Here is an 18,038-nt window from a genome sequence, read left to right on the forward strand (position 1 = left end):
CCAATTAGTAATGTAATGTGTGCATTATAACTCAGCGGCTTCTTACCTAAAAAGCACATTAACAATAGTTGCGCCATCGTTGCAGCACTGGACCTCGTCCTCACTGCTTTGGATTTACTAAAAAGGGCCTTTTAATTATTTTAATTTCTTTCAAGCTGGGAATCTATAAAATCAAATCTTGGTGGTAAAATGTTCATCCAATAAACAGCTAAATTTGTTACGAAATTCTCATTATTCTTTTTTTTTTTTAATGTGTGAGAGGGCAATTGTCCTTTAAAGTGTTTTAGGAATCGCTGAAGCATTCAAAAACAAGCAGACCTTGTTATTTGTCATAGTTGGAAAATCTGGCAGCAAATACAAAAGCATTAAGTAATAAACTAAAATAGTCCAAAGTGAGAATATCTGTACTGTTATTTTTATGGACAAGCTATCAGTATTGGAGCCAACGTTTTAGCAATTTAATTATCTTTTTCTACTGTTTAAGCGTACTTTGGATAATGATTATATGCGGTTTATTATGCTAAATTATTACATAAACTGCCATCCATAATGCAAATGCAAAACAAAAACTGCAGACTTCATAATTCAAATGTCTGCACAATAATGTCATACATTACTTCACTTAAAGTTGAATACGATGTAGTCAAGTTTAACCAAAACTTTCTTAACAATTATTTCATTTACCTAATGTGAATGATCAAAGAAATTTAAATCATTTATTGACAGCAATCCGTTAAATATTTCAGCAAATATATTTAGCCTTGTATCTTCAGTATAAAAACAATTGGAATCTGATGGAGAAATTAGTCTTCACATAGTATCACGTCAGTGAATCCAGTTGCGTTTGTATTGTTTCCAACTATTTGATCAAAATAAAACAAAAATGGTATTTAGGAACATAAAAATGGAAGACAAATAGTAAAAAATATGCAAATTGAATATAACCACACATTGATGAGATAATTCCCAATTAATAAAGCAAAAAAAATCCCATTATTAAAATCAACTTTTTAAAAAAATGTCCAATGACCATTTATAATGTATAGACATGTTTGCAATTTGGAAACCTATGGATATGACTGAGTGAATTCATCACCGGCATAATGTAAATACCGTATTTTCCGGACTATAGAGTGCATCGGAATATAAGCCGCACCCACTAAATTTTAAAAGAAAAAAATATTCTTACATTTATTAGCTGCACCAGACTATAAGCCGCAGATATATACGTTGTGAAATGAGATATTTACACAGGAAGAGAAGAATGCTCTTCGCATGTGGCCAGATGTCTCCAATGTCTCACCATTGATTCATTAACGCCAAGCTTACATGCAGCAGCTCTATTTCCTTCCTGGATAGACAGATTGATTGCTTTCAACTTAAAAGCTGCATCATATGCTTTTCTTCGTGTACTTTCCATGATGAGGGTGTGAAAAATATTTTGCGTTTGTGCGTGTCATGCTGCTTGTGTTGAGCGCGCCAAAAACTACCGGTAGCGCCTTCTTCTTTGCATTGACCTCTTGCGTCTGTCACGTTTTTGCGCCCCCTGATGGCAGTTAGCAAAGAAAAATCTATAGATAAGCCGCACTGTTGTACAAGACGGAGAGTTCAAAGTGTGGGGAAAAAGTAGCGGCTTATAGTCCGGAAAATACAGTAAATATGTTTTACTGATTTAAGTTTTTCAGAAGTTCTTGTCCTTTTGGTTCTTGTTAGAACTTGCTGGTTCAAGTTATAGCCAACCCCACTTTGTTCAAAGCCATTTGAAACAGTAAATGTAAACCTTGTGTATACAAGATATAATTCAGAAGAGCTTTGTTTTGGGGAGGAAGGCATTATGTGTTTACAAGCAAGAACAACTCAGAACTATTGAGTTGATTAAATAAAGTCTTACTAAAGCAAAGGAAATGTTATCAAACGCTGAAAAAAAATATTAAGACACCAATACAGACCTTGTTATAGAACTCAAACAGTTCTTTATGATTGAATTCCACAAATATTTTCTCCACATTCTGTGAAAGACAAAAAGATGGGCAACAAATTAGTGCACACAATATAGTGCTATCTGTACCTATGGCAAACTGTTACTGTAGTTCTGTAATTTCCTGTAAGGGTTAATTTAATCTTCATAGAACATGTAAAAATAACATTTTTTTCACACTATATATATGCGTGATTACAAAAAAAAAGGACTCATTCCTATTTTTACCTGTTTCTTTGAAAGTCAGAACAAAATAAATTGCTAGGAAAAAAATAATTTTATTATCTTTTTTGAAGAACATTTGAAAAAAGTGATATTTCCATCTCTGCCAAATGTCCTCTGTCAATTAGTAAATGCCATTAAAACAAAACATTGGAAGGTGTGCATGTAACTGAACTCATCCATTATGGTGGTATTTAAGCATAGACTTAACATTTCACATTAATTTAACTGTTAATCATGTTGAGCTTTCCTTAGATATTTACCCAGACCTCCAATCAAAGTTTAACACAAAAAAGTGCTTTAAAACTATTTTTAAATATTAAAGAGAAAAGCAGCTCATGATGGGAAACGCAGTGGATGAGGCAGATGGTAGGTAATAATTTTCTGCACCAATAAATCTCTCCTGATTTGCTGGCTAATGGCTACACAAACACTGTGTTTTGCATTTCTAAACTTGTATTTATTTTATTTTCTATATCCTTTACTCAAATTTCACTTGAAATAAAGAAAAATGTTTCAAAAGTGTTAATTTTTCTATATAGACAGTAATTCTGTACAACATTCTTCATCATAACTGCTCAAGAACATATAAAGCACTCTTAGTATCTCAACAACTCCACCAGTAGTTAGATAGTAGTTTACTGGAATCATACAGTAGGCCATATGTCCTCTCACTCAGATCCAACACATAATGTTAGGTCTTGGTGTTTTCTTGGTAAAGTAACATTTTGGACATTTGTTAATCTTATACTTCTGCCATTATTTCAACTTTTTCCATTTTATTTTTCATTGTTTGATTTCCTTAAATATGTTCTCTGCTAAACAAATAATTCCCTCAACACTGTTCAAAGTCTGCACTACTATTATTATTAACCTTCCCATCACTCCTTATCACCCATCCCTTCCCACTTGTGATTGTAGGACTGTACCTTTGTCGCTTGTATCCTTACGATTTATATTGACTGTTTCCTAGTATGATCTGATTGCTGATTGTAAACCACTTTTTCAGCATCATCGTAACTTTGAACAGTCAGTAAATGAAGTGTCATAAGTTGAGAATACTAAAATATCAGGTCCATTGTATAGATATGAAAGAATGAAAGATGCAACTAAAACAATTCCTTTAATTGGCATTTTGTTCATAGCAAGAAAGTACAACGGATTTTATGGATTCAGTTCTACCACTGGACCAATGATTTCCAGGTAATGAAATAAGCAAACAACAGATGTACTGTGAAACTGATATTAAGAAGCATAAAATCAGTGGGACCAGCACATCCACCTCACTGCCTCCTCTCTTCTGCAGAAAAATATCCCATTTTAGTAATTAAAAGAAAGTTATATCTATATGAGAATCTAGCCTTACCATAAGGAAGGAAATAAATCATTATGTTCAAAATGGGGTACAGAATAAAAAATAGAAATGCTAGAAAAGAGTTGTGGTCTGTAATGACTCCTGTTGATACATCAGGGTGTTAAACTCGCGACGACACATTGTAATGTGATGTATTACAACTTTTTCCCCTTTGCTAAACTGGGGGTGGGCGTGGCCAGTGCATGACACATCAAGCACTTGCTCTACATAAAGAACATAAAATGTTTTTTAAAAAGGAAAAATGTAAAAGGTTCTGATAGCTCACAAAATGAAAATAAGTTTATGCTGGTCTACTATGATATAATAAACTCTTTGTTCATTCCCAAAATAAGTTTAAAACTGCTACTTGCAGGAAAGGGGAATACATTTCTTAAAAAATCCTAGCATTGCAATGCAATAGATTGTCATTTCCATCTCAGTAAATATTCATATAATTTCAAAAACAAAACTGCACAACTATTTTGGGAAATACTGCTATTTATTCACTGGTTAAAAGTGTAACCAGTTTGCTTAATTGTCAAATGAATTTTGGTGCTGGATAGTATGTGCTCCTAAGCTGCCAAAAAGTTGACAGTTTATAAATGTAAAATTTTATAAAAGAAAATAACTTAATATTTATACATTTAACAAATGAAAAGAAAATCCTCAGACAAGTCATTTTTATACAATAGAAATATTATTATTTGAATGGCTAACATAACGTTTTGCTTTCTATTTCAAATTAGAATTAGATGGTAAGCCCAGCCTAGACATGCAGAGACTGAAGCACTATTGGATGCTCTGAACAGCTCATGGGAGAATTAGGCGGGATCTACTTGACAAATTGGAAATTTAAAACTTCTCATACATGCCTCTAAATCTGGCTGGTACAACAGTGAATTATGGAAAACATTTGTTCTTGGATGAAATTGATTATCAAGATTCATTTCCATTTGGTTTCAGGACTGCTTAAGAACAGAAACAATCTTGGTTGTTGTGTGAGCATGATGAGACCCAGAAGAAAAATGGAGAAGTACCATCCTGTTAGTCTTTCTGGAACTCTCAACAGATTTCTATAGCATACTATTGGGCAGACTATCAGAGTTGGGATATGGGGGTACGATGTACTATAATGCTTCAATCCCTACTTGGGTGACCATTTCCAAAAGGTAGTGCTGGCAGATTATTATTTCTAGAGTTCCTCAGGGCTCCATTTTACTCCCTCTGCTGTTTAACACCTCTATAAAACTGCTAGAGAGGTTATTCAGAAGTGGGTTCAGATGCCACCAATAAAAGAATGATACCTAGCTCTGTATCTCCTTTTCATCTAACACAGGTGAGTTGTTAGTATCCTAAGTCAATGCTTCAACTGGGGAAGGGTCTGAAGCAGGAGTGTCAAAACTCGTGTTATTATGGCATCATCACATGATCTATCAGGACTTTCTCCCTTCGCTAAACTGGGTGGGGGCGAGGCTAGCACATGACGCATTTGGCCCGTGGGCCTCAAGTTTGACATCCCTGGTCTGGATGAAGGTCAATAAGCTGAGAATTAATTTAGATAATATGGAAATACTGTTTGTGGATAGTATATTGGTCCATCTGAGTGGTGCCTGCCTGATTTTCAATGATTCTAAAGAAGCAGTTCTGTGTTTGGGGTTGCTGTAATAACAGAATATTGTCTGGTTGTGCTGCATTCTCTTTACCTTTCTTATATTCCTGTGAAATAGGAAAGTATCTAAGCCTTTTCTGAATATGATCTGTCTATTGTGCACTTATACTTCACTCATCATCCCTTTAGTTATGGAAAAATCAAGGTCATCTTCCTTATTCTCTGCATCTTCCTTATTCTTTGTCATTTATAGTGGCTGATAGTCTATTTCCAAATCCAATTCAAAATGCTGGTTTGACTTTTAAAGACCTAAACAGATAGAAAGGCTCTCTCCCTTGTATAGCCTTACCTTGTCTCCTCTGGTAGGGGACCTGGAGGAGAGCCCCATTAGATGACCTTAAGCTCTATGTAGATACATACAGGAAAAGGTGCTCCTTGAGATAATCTGCTTAGCTAGGTTTCATCTCGCAATACTTAGTTCATTTATTTCTCTTCTGCATATTACTCATTCATATTGCATACTCAGTTTTCTGAATGATTGACATTATTTTAAATTGCACTTGGCTGGGAAGGCTGATTTTATAGACTTGATGCAGAAGTAGAAAAATCTCAGCTAAAATTCTAACTAAACTATGAAGCTGACTGGACTTCAACATCTCTTAGGCATCCATTTCATCATAGGAATCTGGGCAACATGTAGATCAAGTTTTTTTATTTAGCATTTTGTGAGACTTTCTTATCTACACTACTTCTTCAGTTAGTGCCATCTCTTTTTTCCATTTGGTCCATAGCATACTTTGAAGTATGAACAATTAAAATTATTATAAGCCAGGATTTCATTGTTAGCTTGGGATAGATCTCTATCATAATCCCTACAATTATAGGAGTTTGGGGAGGAAGAGCGGGGGAAGGAGGGGAGGAGGAAGAAGAGGAGGAGGGGAGGAGGAGGAGGAGGAGGAGGAGGAGGAGGAGGAGGAGATGAAGGAGGAGGAGGAGGGGCTGTCTACTGTTCAAACTCAGAAAAACACAGACACCAAGTAGCTATTTCAAATTGTTGAAGAACACAATGCACTTTTTGCCAATTGTAGCCCGTGTGATCATAGATATCTGGGTTGAACTCCTTTGTGCATCACACAGGTTGAGGGTGAAAGTTCAGAGAACAAACCTTCACCATCATCCTACACCCGAACTACAGATATTCACCACTATGGCAAATCACACAGGTTGTTCCATGACTCCACTGAATGTGTCAAATATCAAAGAAATCATTAATCTGTTATGAAGATGTATAAGATTGGTATGCCTAATAGAGTGCCTTCCCTGTTATAAAGGGCATGAACATTGTGCAGAGAGGTCTTGCTTCTGAGTGTCATAAGTTGTGAATACCATAATGCAGTCACGTACTGATGGGTTTTCCAAATGGTGACTGCTGCATTTGGAAATCCTCAATCCTAACAGTCAAGCATACGTACTATTAAATCACTCTTTTCATAAAGGCCTTTGTGTATGAGGGTAGAAATAAATATTTTCCCATTTTCTTTTAATACATGTGTCTGAGAGTAACTGTTTTATTGTTTTCAAATATGATTGTAAATTGCTACAAGAGGTTTTATGGGAAACTGTACAAAGGTTTAAGTAAATTAATACTTAATGCTTAAGTAAATAATTATTATTGTAATTTATAAGATTATAATACTACTAGATGGGATCTTACACTGTGAACAGAATACATGAACATTTTATACATATTTTCAACAAAAGCAAAACAATGAGCCAATTTACTTTATTTTTTTACCAGGTCCTTCAAATGGCATTTTTCTTTCTTTTCTTTTTTTTTCATATTCTTTTAACACAAGGAACAAACCAGGTTACTGCTTACTTTATTTGAATTTGAATAAAAGACTCATTAGTGGCATAATATAACAATGCCATTTTAAAAATCTCTAGGAAAAAGCTTAGCTGTGGGTATCCTGTGAAATATATTGATTAGAATTGCTTCTGAAACTCATTAAGGCTTGCCATTGTTCTGTAATACTGATTCTTTCAACTAAGTAAAAAGCAGTGATTCAAGCATGTTTGTATCAGCATTCATCTTCTCCAATGATATGTTACAGATTAAAAACTGAACTTTTTAATGGATTTTATTTTTTCTCTCTCCAAGCATCTTGTATCAACTATAAAAGCATGGAAACTTAATTACATTACCTAGAAATCTGAGAAAGAAGTCAAAACAGCAAACTGCTTACTTCAGCAATGTTCTATCTATTTGTCTAGAACAGAAATATTTTAATTAGAGGAATGAATTAAGTACCACTTTATCTTTTAAAGGACATTACTGCTTAAACTCTAGAGTAATGAAGGGATTTATAGTAAAAAGGCGAGATAATGCTTTTCAACAATGTTGCCATTAGATATACTAAACCAAACTATATATACTATATATTTGTTTGTGTGTTTTTGTTTAGTTTAGTTTAGTGTACATGTCTCATTCCTTTCATTTCTAACTGGTATGAAATTATAACACTGTATTCCAGAGATTTTCATTTGGAAACTATGAGTTGTAGATTGCCCGCCTCAATAATATTTATCAAATATTTCTGTCCATCATGTTGTAAATGTTCTTCAATCATCGAGTGGAAATCTGAAAACTGACTATAAATATCCTGTCTCCCTAAAGCAAGGGTGTCCAACCTTGGCAACTTTAAGACTTGTGGACTTTAACTCCCAGAATTCCTCAGCCAGCAAAGCTTGAAGTCCACAAGTCTTAAAGTTGCCAAGGTTGGACGCCCCTGCCCTAAAGTATAACTAAGGGGTCCAAGGTTAGCTTGCTTTGGAGTAGTCATGAACTTTCTAAGATGATGTCAATTAGACCAAAAAAAAAATCAATGCATATCCTATTTCTAAAGCCGAGCATAAAATAAGTGTAGATCAAAATCAATTGAAAGTATGTGACTCAGCTTTAAAATACAGTATTTGCCAACGGACTGACAAAAATTGATGTAAAATTTGGACTAAAATAGATTCATCATCTCGCTTCCTTTTGGAACTGCCAGGAAAGGTATTGCACAATTAATGATACTAGATTTAATCTGTATCCAAGTGGAATCAGAAGCTTCCCATGTTATTTCATCATATTTAAGAGACATTAACTAGTGGGTTTTTCACTGTTGTGTCTTTTCAGTGTGCTAGACTGATTAAGGTGCTAGACTGGGATTCTATCCTCAACACGAAAGAACATTAGTGCTTTGGGGCAGTCATGTTCTCTTAGTTCAACCCACTTCACAAAAGTATTGTTATCTTTGAAGGGGTTAAGAAATAAGATTCTTAAAAATTCAAAGAAGGAATACAATTAGGTACATCTGTTTTCCCTTACCGGTCCTTGCTGATAAAGAATGATTGATGAGGACTTTCATTTTTGAGTTATGAGTTATGCGAGAAGTAAGTTTATGTTGTATTTAGAGATGGCGATAAGCTTTTTAAATTGCTTTTCCTTGCTGGAATGAAGAGGGAACTTTCTTTTCTTTCTTTTCTTTTGTATTTTTATTTTTGGTAGCTTGAATTAGTTTTTATTTGTAACTTTATAAAAATTATTTGAAAAAGAAATCAAAACTGCTGTGGGAGAAGATTCTTTGATGAAAGGTATGAATCTAACCAATGAAACAATATAATAAATGTATCATATGGCAACAAGCTTCCCATGAATTAAAACTGAAAATGTTATGACAACATTGTAAATTAGCTGAAAAGCAGTGAAAGTAGTATTCACTCAGACAAAATATGCAGTTCTATTTATTTACTCAATTTATATTATTTCAGTTCCAGAAGACTAGAGCAGTTTCCAGTGCTCAAAACTCTTTCAAACAGCAGCAGTCAAGCAAACAGGAACTTTAGGAAGTAGCCACTGATAATGATATATCACTCAAAAGGATTGCAATAATAAAGAAGCTAAAGATTAATTTCCAGGAAAAGCACAGGGCAAGCAGTGCTTAAGCAGGAGAGCAAAAACTCTAGGTAAACAGAAGAAATTCCTTGGAAACTATGTTAAAAGCAAAGCTAACCTTTGGGACTAATAAATGTCACTTTATGACTGAGAAATATCTAGAGAGCCAAAAACTAAGAGGAAGTGCTTCCAAAACTTTGATTGTAGGTGGGAGTATATGACTATTAGGTATATCAAATCAAGCATTGTTGAAGAAGTCAACTGGAGAAATCTCTCCCCTGTGAAGTTTAAACAAAAATGTGGTAGGCAAGCTATCATGGGTCTTTAAGATATGCTATTTCAATTCATGGATTCTGTTATTTTTAGTGATCTCTGACCTTTGTATCAATACTGTCTTTGTGCTAACTTCATTCTTATATGCTTTGTTGCACCAAAACTATTTGGACCTCAAATCTTTCCCATCTGGGTCCGTGTATAATTTTTCTATAACTTTCTGTGAAGACTAATCTTTGAAGAGATAGTTATGATCTTATCAATGCTAAATATAGTATTTCATTCAACTGTATAATTTTTAGACAAACTTATACTTTTTCAATTACAAAATTACCATTTCTGTTTTATCTTTTTAAAAGGACATTGGTCTTTGTTCACTGGCTAAATGCCTCAAGCTTACCAGGCTCAGGAAGTAATAGCATGCGTTATTATTGCTGTTGTTATCATCACAGCGATTCTCAAATGGATTCCCAATTTACTGGTGAATAATTTGGTCAGATTGTAAATGACCCAAGAGTCTGACCATGGGCAATGTCCATTGGGCATTTCCTTTCTTTCAGGTAGTGGGATAGTGCCAATGGGAACTCCCATGTGAAGTTTGGACAAGGCAGGCAGGGACTGAAGGACATGGTTGAAAGAAGCCATTGCTAACCAGTTTTTCAAAGTGCCCTGTTTGGATTCTTTGTCATCTTCCCATATTGCAGGAGCAATGTCAAACACTGACCCATGCTAATTGTCAACTCTGGCAATGCAAAGCCTTTGAGCAATCTAAGTTTCCTTTTTTGAAGGAAGAAGAGGAAGCAATTCCCACAGTCTCTCACATCTGCTCCATTGTTCTACAACAGCTTTGTTAAAAATAGATTCAAATGTGGAAATAGGGATGTGATGCACATGTTATTGCATTAATACCATGTTTGTGCAGTGGCTGCTATCAAGTTAGCATAAACTAATGTTTCATCTTTTTGGTGTTACAGAGTTATCTACTCAAATAACACTGCATTTATTCAAAGGAACTTCAGTTACAGGTTCAGAACAACTGCATAAATTTTTTAAAAGCAGTAACTTATCTTCTTCTATTGAAAGACTAATAAACATGAATTGATGAAGAAGCACTGGTTGCAGCAAGATCTATGAAGTTAAGTAGGAGTTGACATGAAAAAACAGAATTGAAAAAGTCCAAAGAAGAAAAACATAGATGACAAACTGAAACCTGGCATCAACAACTGTATCTCCGGAGTCATTTCAAGTAAATCATGGAAGATGACATACATCTAAGGTTAGGGAGCTAATGGAATCCTTGAAAGTCTTAAGTGCAAGGCTAATGAGCAGGTGTGCCATGAAGTCTGCAAATGGGATCAGAAATGCTATCACTGGAATGATCCTTAGCTGTAATGTTCACAACAAAAAATGGGGAAAGCTTCTAAGGCTGTTTCTATTTTTTTTAAAAAAGAAAGAAAACCCATCTATTAAATATTATTTATTTTAAGCATTCATAAAATACATCACTGCCTACCAAGTCTTTTAAAGAAGTATAGATCTAAAATTAAAACAATAGTACAATCAAGTTATCACAGATTAAAAGCCCAAACAAAACATTCTATAAAAACAACCCAGAATTATATTTACATTCAGAAACTAAATAGCTCTGGCTAATATTTGGACAGAACAGATAGACTTGGTAGAATTTATGGTAAATGTGGTACATTGGGGTTTTTTTACACATTAAAAATATTTAGTCTAAGCCAATATTGAATCTCAACACAGTTTCTTATTTTTGCTGAAACAATCACAATAAGGTTTCTAGAAAGGAAAAAAAGTACTGTAATTTTATTATAAATAAAAGGTGAGCAGATAAGCTTTCTTAATTACATTGGTCATAATTTAGACATGATGCTAATGTTATACAGCTAGCCTAATGCTACAAGTTGTAATAACACCTGATACTGGAACAAATGCTGTAACAGTTTGGTATACATGTGTTATTTTGTTATGTCCTAAAATAAAGAAAAAATAAAATGCTGTTAGAACGAACGAGAAAATAAGTGTTATCTCTAATCATCAAATGGCTTATGTTTTTTTACAGTTCAAGTAATGATTAAGTTTCATGAGAAAAATTATTAAATCTGTTTTCCTGTTTATCACTATGGAACACTAGGTACAAAACACATTTTAAAAAGTACATGTGACACAAAATTTAATGCAGATTAATGCTCACATAATATTTCATATAGTAACTTCAAAATTCAAAGTATTTTTAAAGCAGAATCTAAAGTCTTATTTGAATTTTTTTTCTTTCATACAGCAAACCCATCTGTCCATTTTAAGAAAGTTAATTTCAGTGACCAAATATCAATCCCTCTACTTAAAAATAAGAAAACTGGCATTTCATGCAATACATTTAACTAGTGCTTGGAAACAAGATGTAAGCTTTATTCTATAAGCTTTATTAAAATATATGTTAGGCATAACATGATTTCAAATTAATTTTTTAATCAAAACACTTATGGTACTGTCAATATATATTTTAAACAAAGTGGGCCAGTAGCAGACAACATATATTACAAATAACGTTATTGGTATGGACTATCGAAGATACTTATAAAGGGCTGCCAATCATTTTCTTCAAACTATCAGTCCGAATCCTCCTCAGATAAACTCATCTCAAATGATTATTTCAAATCAATTGTGATTATACTACTATTATTCTATACATTGACACTACAATACATCAAATGTCTTCCTAGCAATATGGGAGAAGAAAAAGATACTGAAGATACTGTATTATTTTCTTGGGCATTGAAATCATATGAAGCAATTGCATGAAGTATGCAACACCATGAATATCTGATGAGTATTCTAGTCTTCAAAGAAAAGGAAGACAAGCATTAATGACCAAAGTACAAAAGGAAGAAGGAAGGATATCCCAAAAGCCAATGGGAAAAAACTGTATTAGGCAGAATGACATAATGGTTTCAGAGCAATCAATCTGCAGTATGCTCTTGAAAAAGGTGCCTATCTGAAATGGGTTGGACCTCATAACATTTGTCTTTCTTCACTAGCACTTTAGATTTCAATGACATATCCTGTTAAAAAAATACAGGAAAGATTCTAGAGCCATTTGAATGTTTAGTGCTAAAGTAACATGGCTTTTAAGTCAAATTTATTTTTCAGCGACTTCATGAGCACATCCGTATAGCTTCCTTAGTAGCCATACAAAAATGGTTTGCTAATGCCTTTTCGTGGCATTTTTTAAAACTTTCTAATCTAATTTCTAATCTGAAAACTGCAGTTCCTATCCAAATGCTAACTATGGGTAGTCCTTGCTTAATGACCATATGTTCAGTGATCACTTGAACTTACAACAACACTGTATTTACAACCAGTCTTCAGAGTTGCAGCTGTTGCAGTGTCCTTACAGCCACGTGATTGCAATTTGGGTGCTAAGTAACCAGCTGGCAATTCCAGAGGTTGCAGCATCTCTCAGTCACGTGACCATCATTTGCCACCTTCCCTGCTGGCAAAATCAATGGGAAAGCTGGAAGGGAATCACAAGTGATGACCACATGACATCATGCTTAATGTCACGCTAAATTAATTTAACAACAGCAACAAGAAGTGCTGGAAGTGGTGTTATCAAGCATGATGGTCATGTGTACCACACTTTATCATCAGGTGATTTAGTGTCGGAACTTCCAGTCCTAATTGTTACCATTGTTAAGTGATAATTACCAGTATGTACAGCCCTGTTTGGTGGTCAAAATCAACAAAAGTTGACTAGGTGCATTTCTACTTTATTTCAAGGCATCATTCAAAGTTAGCTGTGCTACCTATAAAATTTTAGACCAGTGTTTTTTCAAATTTCACCATTTTAAAATGTGTGCACTTCAACTCCCAGAATTCCGCAGCCAACATACTGGGGGATTCTGGGAGTTGAAGTGGCTAAGTTTGAAAGTGCTCCAGACAGACTGATGTCTTTTCTCACACCACTTTATTTTGTCTTTCAGAGACTATATTCTGTATTCTACTGCCCTTCACATGCACAACTAGTGGGAATGAAAAACAGAAACCAATCAGAATTGCAAAAGTTCCCCCTTTAGCCTTTTTTGCCTTTGGAAGAATAGTAAAGATGTTTTTTTTTCCAGGAATTCAGATTGTTATAACAATATTTCTTTTCTCTGCTGCCCTGGTGGTTTTAATGTGGAGACAATTTATTTCTCCCTTTTTACATTGTTCAGTAAACACTGTTTTTAAACATTCCAAACTTCCTAAACAGCCAAAGGGTAAAATGGAAATCTCTAAACAAAATAAACATTAAATATATTAAAATATGTTAAAGAAATGAGGAATAGTGGAAGATCTCAGAAAAGACCATATCATGTTTAACATGATTTTGAGTTCAGGCAAGACATTCTGAGCTCTCCCCTTCCATAAGTGAACTCAAGAGGTTAAAAAACTTTCCTTTGAGGTTGATTTAATGAAGGAATTTGGCTTCATGCTCCTCTTTAAAGGGCAATCTCTTATACAAATATTTACACAGACATCCAAGCATTAAATCTATGCCAATAATCAACTATACAAAATGTATGCATTTATTATTCAGCCCTTACTCCTTTAACACATACCAAACAGAAAACTAGGATAAAATGAACTTCTCTTTGAATATGTGATAAATCATTTGCTGCTCAAAATACATAATTGGCTTCCACATCTGAGGAGACATACAAGTACTTCAGATAGCCCAATAAATAGTAATATATCATGACAAGAAATGAACCCGAGTATTTCACAGACTTCTCTGTATATTCTCTTTTTTCAGATGCAGCTCTAAGATCGCTTCTGGTTTTGATTGTTATTTGATTGAACTTTACAATATGTTTAATCTTAACTAAGATTTATCTTTAATAAAGCAACTTCAGACTATAGATCTAAACTGATACAATGAAAATGTATCCAGTAATAGTGCAATGCACTAGTTCTTCCAACTGAGTATTGTTTTTTGATGACCAAAAGTTCTATGAAATGTTTGCTGGGTTGATTTCTCTAATGTCTAACATGCATTTTAATGAAATGCATCTGGCTTTACAGCAGAGTTTACTCTTACATCTGCTTCCTTCTCCCCACTGTATTGTATTGTACTGTCAAAACAACAGCAGTTTAGTACTGTAATCAAAATATTGCCACACAAATAACTATAAAAATAATACATGCTGTTTGTTGATGAGAATGGCATTTATTCTTTACTTGCCACTATTTCATCCATTAGGATTTGTGATAAGAATAGTGATATCAAAATCTAGTACCAACAGAAATGCAAAGGCATTTTAAAAAGATCAGGTAAAATGTGAGCAATTGCTGAAGCCATTTTTTTCTTCTAAACATTCTTGAAAGCCTTTCACAGGTCTACAGTATTAGGTTTTATAACAAGAAAAGAAATAAAAAAAATAAAGTTTTAAATAAATCTCCGGAGAAGTACCTCTTAACAAAACACCCACCCCCCTTGTATAATACAGGTGAAACTCGAAAAATTAGAATAGCGTGCAAAAGTTCATTTATTTCAGTAATGCAACTTAAAAGGTGAAACTAATATATGTGATAGACTCATTACATGCAAAGCAAGATAGTTCAAGCCATGATTTGTCATAATTGTGATGATTATGGCTTACAGCTCATGAAAACCCCAAATCCGCAATTGCAGAAAATTAGAATATTACATGCAATCGATAAAACAAGGATTGTACATAGAACAATATCGGACCTCTGAAAAGTATAAGCATGCATATGTACTCAGTACTTGGTTTGGGCCCCTTTTGCAGCAATTACTGCCTCAATGCAGCATGGCATGGAAGCTATCAGCCTGTGGCACTGCTGAGATGTTATGGAAGAGCAGGATGCTTCAGTAGCGGACTTCAGCTCTTTTGCATTGTTCGGTCTCATGTCTCTCATCTTTCTCTTGGCAATGCCCCATAGATTATGGGGTTCAGGTCAGGCGAGTTTGCTGGCCAATCAAGCACAGTAATCCCGCGGTCATTGAACCAGATTTTGGTGCTTTTGGCAGTGTGGGCAGGTGCCAAGTCCTGCTGGAAAATGAAGTCAGCATTCCCACAAAGCTCGTCTGCGGAAGGAGGCATGAAGTGCTCCAAAATCGCCTGGTAGACGACTGTGTTGACCCTGGACTTAATGAAGCATAGTGGACCAACGCCAGCAGATGACATGGCTCCCCAAATCAATACAGACTGTGGAAACTTCCCACTGGACTTCAAGCATCTTGCAATGTGTGCCTCTCCATTCTTCCTCCAGACTCTGGGTCCTTGGTTTCCAAATGAGATGCAAAAGTTGCTCTCATCAGAAAAGAGGACTTTGGACCACTGAGCAAGAGACCAGTTCTGTTTTTCCTTAGCCCAGGTAAGATGCTTCTGACATTGTTTGTTTATTCAGGAACGGCTTGACAAGAGGAATACGACATTTGAAGCCCATGTCCAGGATCCGTCTGTGTGTGGTGGCTCTTGATGCACTGACTCCAGTTTCAGTCCACTCCTTGTGAAAGTCCCCAACACTTTTGAATGGCCTTTTCCTGACAATCCTCTCCAGGCTGCGGTCATCCCTGCTGCTTGTGCACCTTTTTCTTCCACACTTTTCCCTTCCACATAACTTTCTATTAATGTGCTTTGATGCAGCATTTTGGGAACATCCAACTTCTTTTGCAATTACCTTTTGAGGCTGTCCCTCCTTATGGAGGGTGTCACTGATGGTTTTCTGCACAACTGTCAGGTCAGCAGTCTTTCCCCTGATTGTGATTCCTACTGAACCAGACTGAGAGACCATTTAAAGGCTCAGGAACCCTTTGCAGGTGTTATGGCTTAATTAGCTGATTAGAGCGGGACACTTTGAGCCTAGAATATTGAACCTTTTCACAATATTCTAATTTTCTGAGATTGTGGATTTGGGGTTTTCATGAGCTGTAAGCCATAACCATCTCAATTATGACCCATCACAGCTTGAACTATCTTGCTTTGCATGTAATGAGTCTATCTCATATATTAGGTTCACCTTTTAAGTTGTATTACTGAAATAAATGAACTTCTGCATGATATTCTAATTTTTTGAGTTTCACCTGTACATACTGATTAAAGACCAACCTTTATACACAGGTAAATTATCTTTATTTTTCATCAATAAAAGCCTGAGAGTTTATTGCTATATTACTAAGAAAATACTGGGAAAAGGTAACTATACATCATTAAAAAAAGGAGTCATTGGGCATATGTGGAGTAACAAGATCATGTCACAGAGACTCTCACAAAATGGTTGCTATAAAGCCAGTCCCCAAACCTGTGTTTACCAGAAAGTGAACTGTTGAGGAATGTTTTCATTCTCCTCTTCTAGTCTGCAGAATGCTTCTTATCATCCCCAGCTTATCTTTGCCTCTTTTCCGGCAGGTGGATAAGCTTTCAAGACAACACTATACTCGCACCCAACCTTGGCTTTCCACTTTTATTTTCTAAGATTTCTGAAGCGGTTTCATGGGGCCATTCCTGCAAATAATAATAATGCTAGAAGCTAGGGTTTTTTTTTCCAATATGCCAGCTCTGCATTTAAAATTAAAATAATATAAATGAAATTAATCTGTGCAGCAGAGGACCTGGCAAATGCAGATACCGCATTAGAGAGCTAACTACCAAAGTTATTATACCAATATTGACCACTCAATATTTCCAATTTTGCATCTAGCTTTATTTATTTATATTTATTTGATTTGTTAATCCCTACAAGATAATAGGTATAAGTATAAACATGAGCAAGAATACAGGAAATGGGTTTGAATAAATGGGGACAATAGGACAAGGACGGGAGGCACAATGGTGCACTTATGTTATTTCATTACAGGTAATCCTTGACTTATGACCATAATTGAACCCAAAATTGATGTTGCTAATGAGATAGATGTTAAGTGAATTTTGCCGCATTTTACAACCATTCTTGACACAGTTGTTAAGTGAACCCCTGCAGCTGTTAAAGTTAGTAGTATGGTTATTAAGTCAATCAGGCTTCCCCATTGACCTTGCTTATCAGAAGGTCATGAAAGGTGATCATATGACTCCGGGACACTGCAACCATCAAAAATATGAACCAGATGCCAAGCATTTGAATTTTGATCATGTGACATGGGGATGCTGCAGTGGTTATAAGTGTGAAAAACTGTTGTAAGTCACTTTTTTCAGGGCCAACTTCAAATGGTCACTAAATGAACTGTTGTAAATCGAGGACTATGTGTATCACAAAGAAAAAAACGATGGTCATTCAACAACAAACCATAACTAAACTCCTTCTCCAAGCAAATTTATCCACCTATTTTCCAATCTTTAGTAAACATAAAGAATATGCAAATTTTGTCTATTTCCATTATTGTTGTTCTTGTTTTGCCAAGTATATATAGCTTCCAACTGTTTTCTCCAGCTTCCTGCCAAACATGGCTATCTTGATCCTAAATGTGTTAATTTTTAAGATACAGCCATACCCTGGGTTGCATCATAATTACTTTTCTGACAAATTATTGGCCCTCTTATCCAACAAGTATGCATCATATACACAAAAAAGTGTGCGTGTGTTCACACACACATCCCCAAACATGCAGGAAGTATGCAGTCATTATGCATGTGTGTTT

The 18,038-nt window shown here is 35.0% G+C and overlaps 1 protein-coding gene across 1 annotated transcript in view; it reads right to left on the reverse strand.

Moving 5' to 3' along the window:
* Nucleotides 1-495: 495 nt before the first annotated feature.
* Nucleotides 496-18,038, reverse strand: part of COMMD10 (COMM domain containing 10) — a 59,524-nt gene continuing 41,981 nt past the window's right edge. The window contains exons 6-7 of the mRNA XM_026720251.2: nt 1,950-2,009; nt 496-859 (exon numbers count right to left, since the gene is read on the reverse strand). Coding sequence (XP_026576036.1) covers nt 821-859; nt 1,950-2,009 — 99 coding nt within the window. The 3' untranslated portion in view covers nt 496-820. The remainder of the gene's footprint in view (nt 860-1,949; nt 2,010-18,038) is intronic.

This window comes from Pseudonaja textilis, chromosome 2, assembly GCF_049901715.1.
Source record: "Pseudonaja textilis isolate UNSWEBS1 chromosome 2, rPseTex1.2, whole genome shotgun sequence".
NCBI classification, from domain to species: domain Eukaryota; kingdom Metazoa; phylum Chordata; class Lepidosauria; order Squamata; family Elapidae; genus Pseudonaja; species Pseudonaja textilis.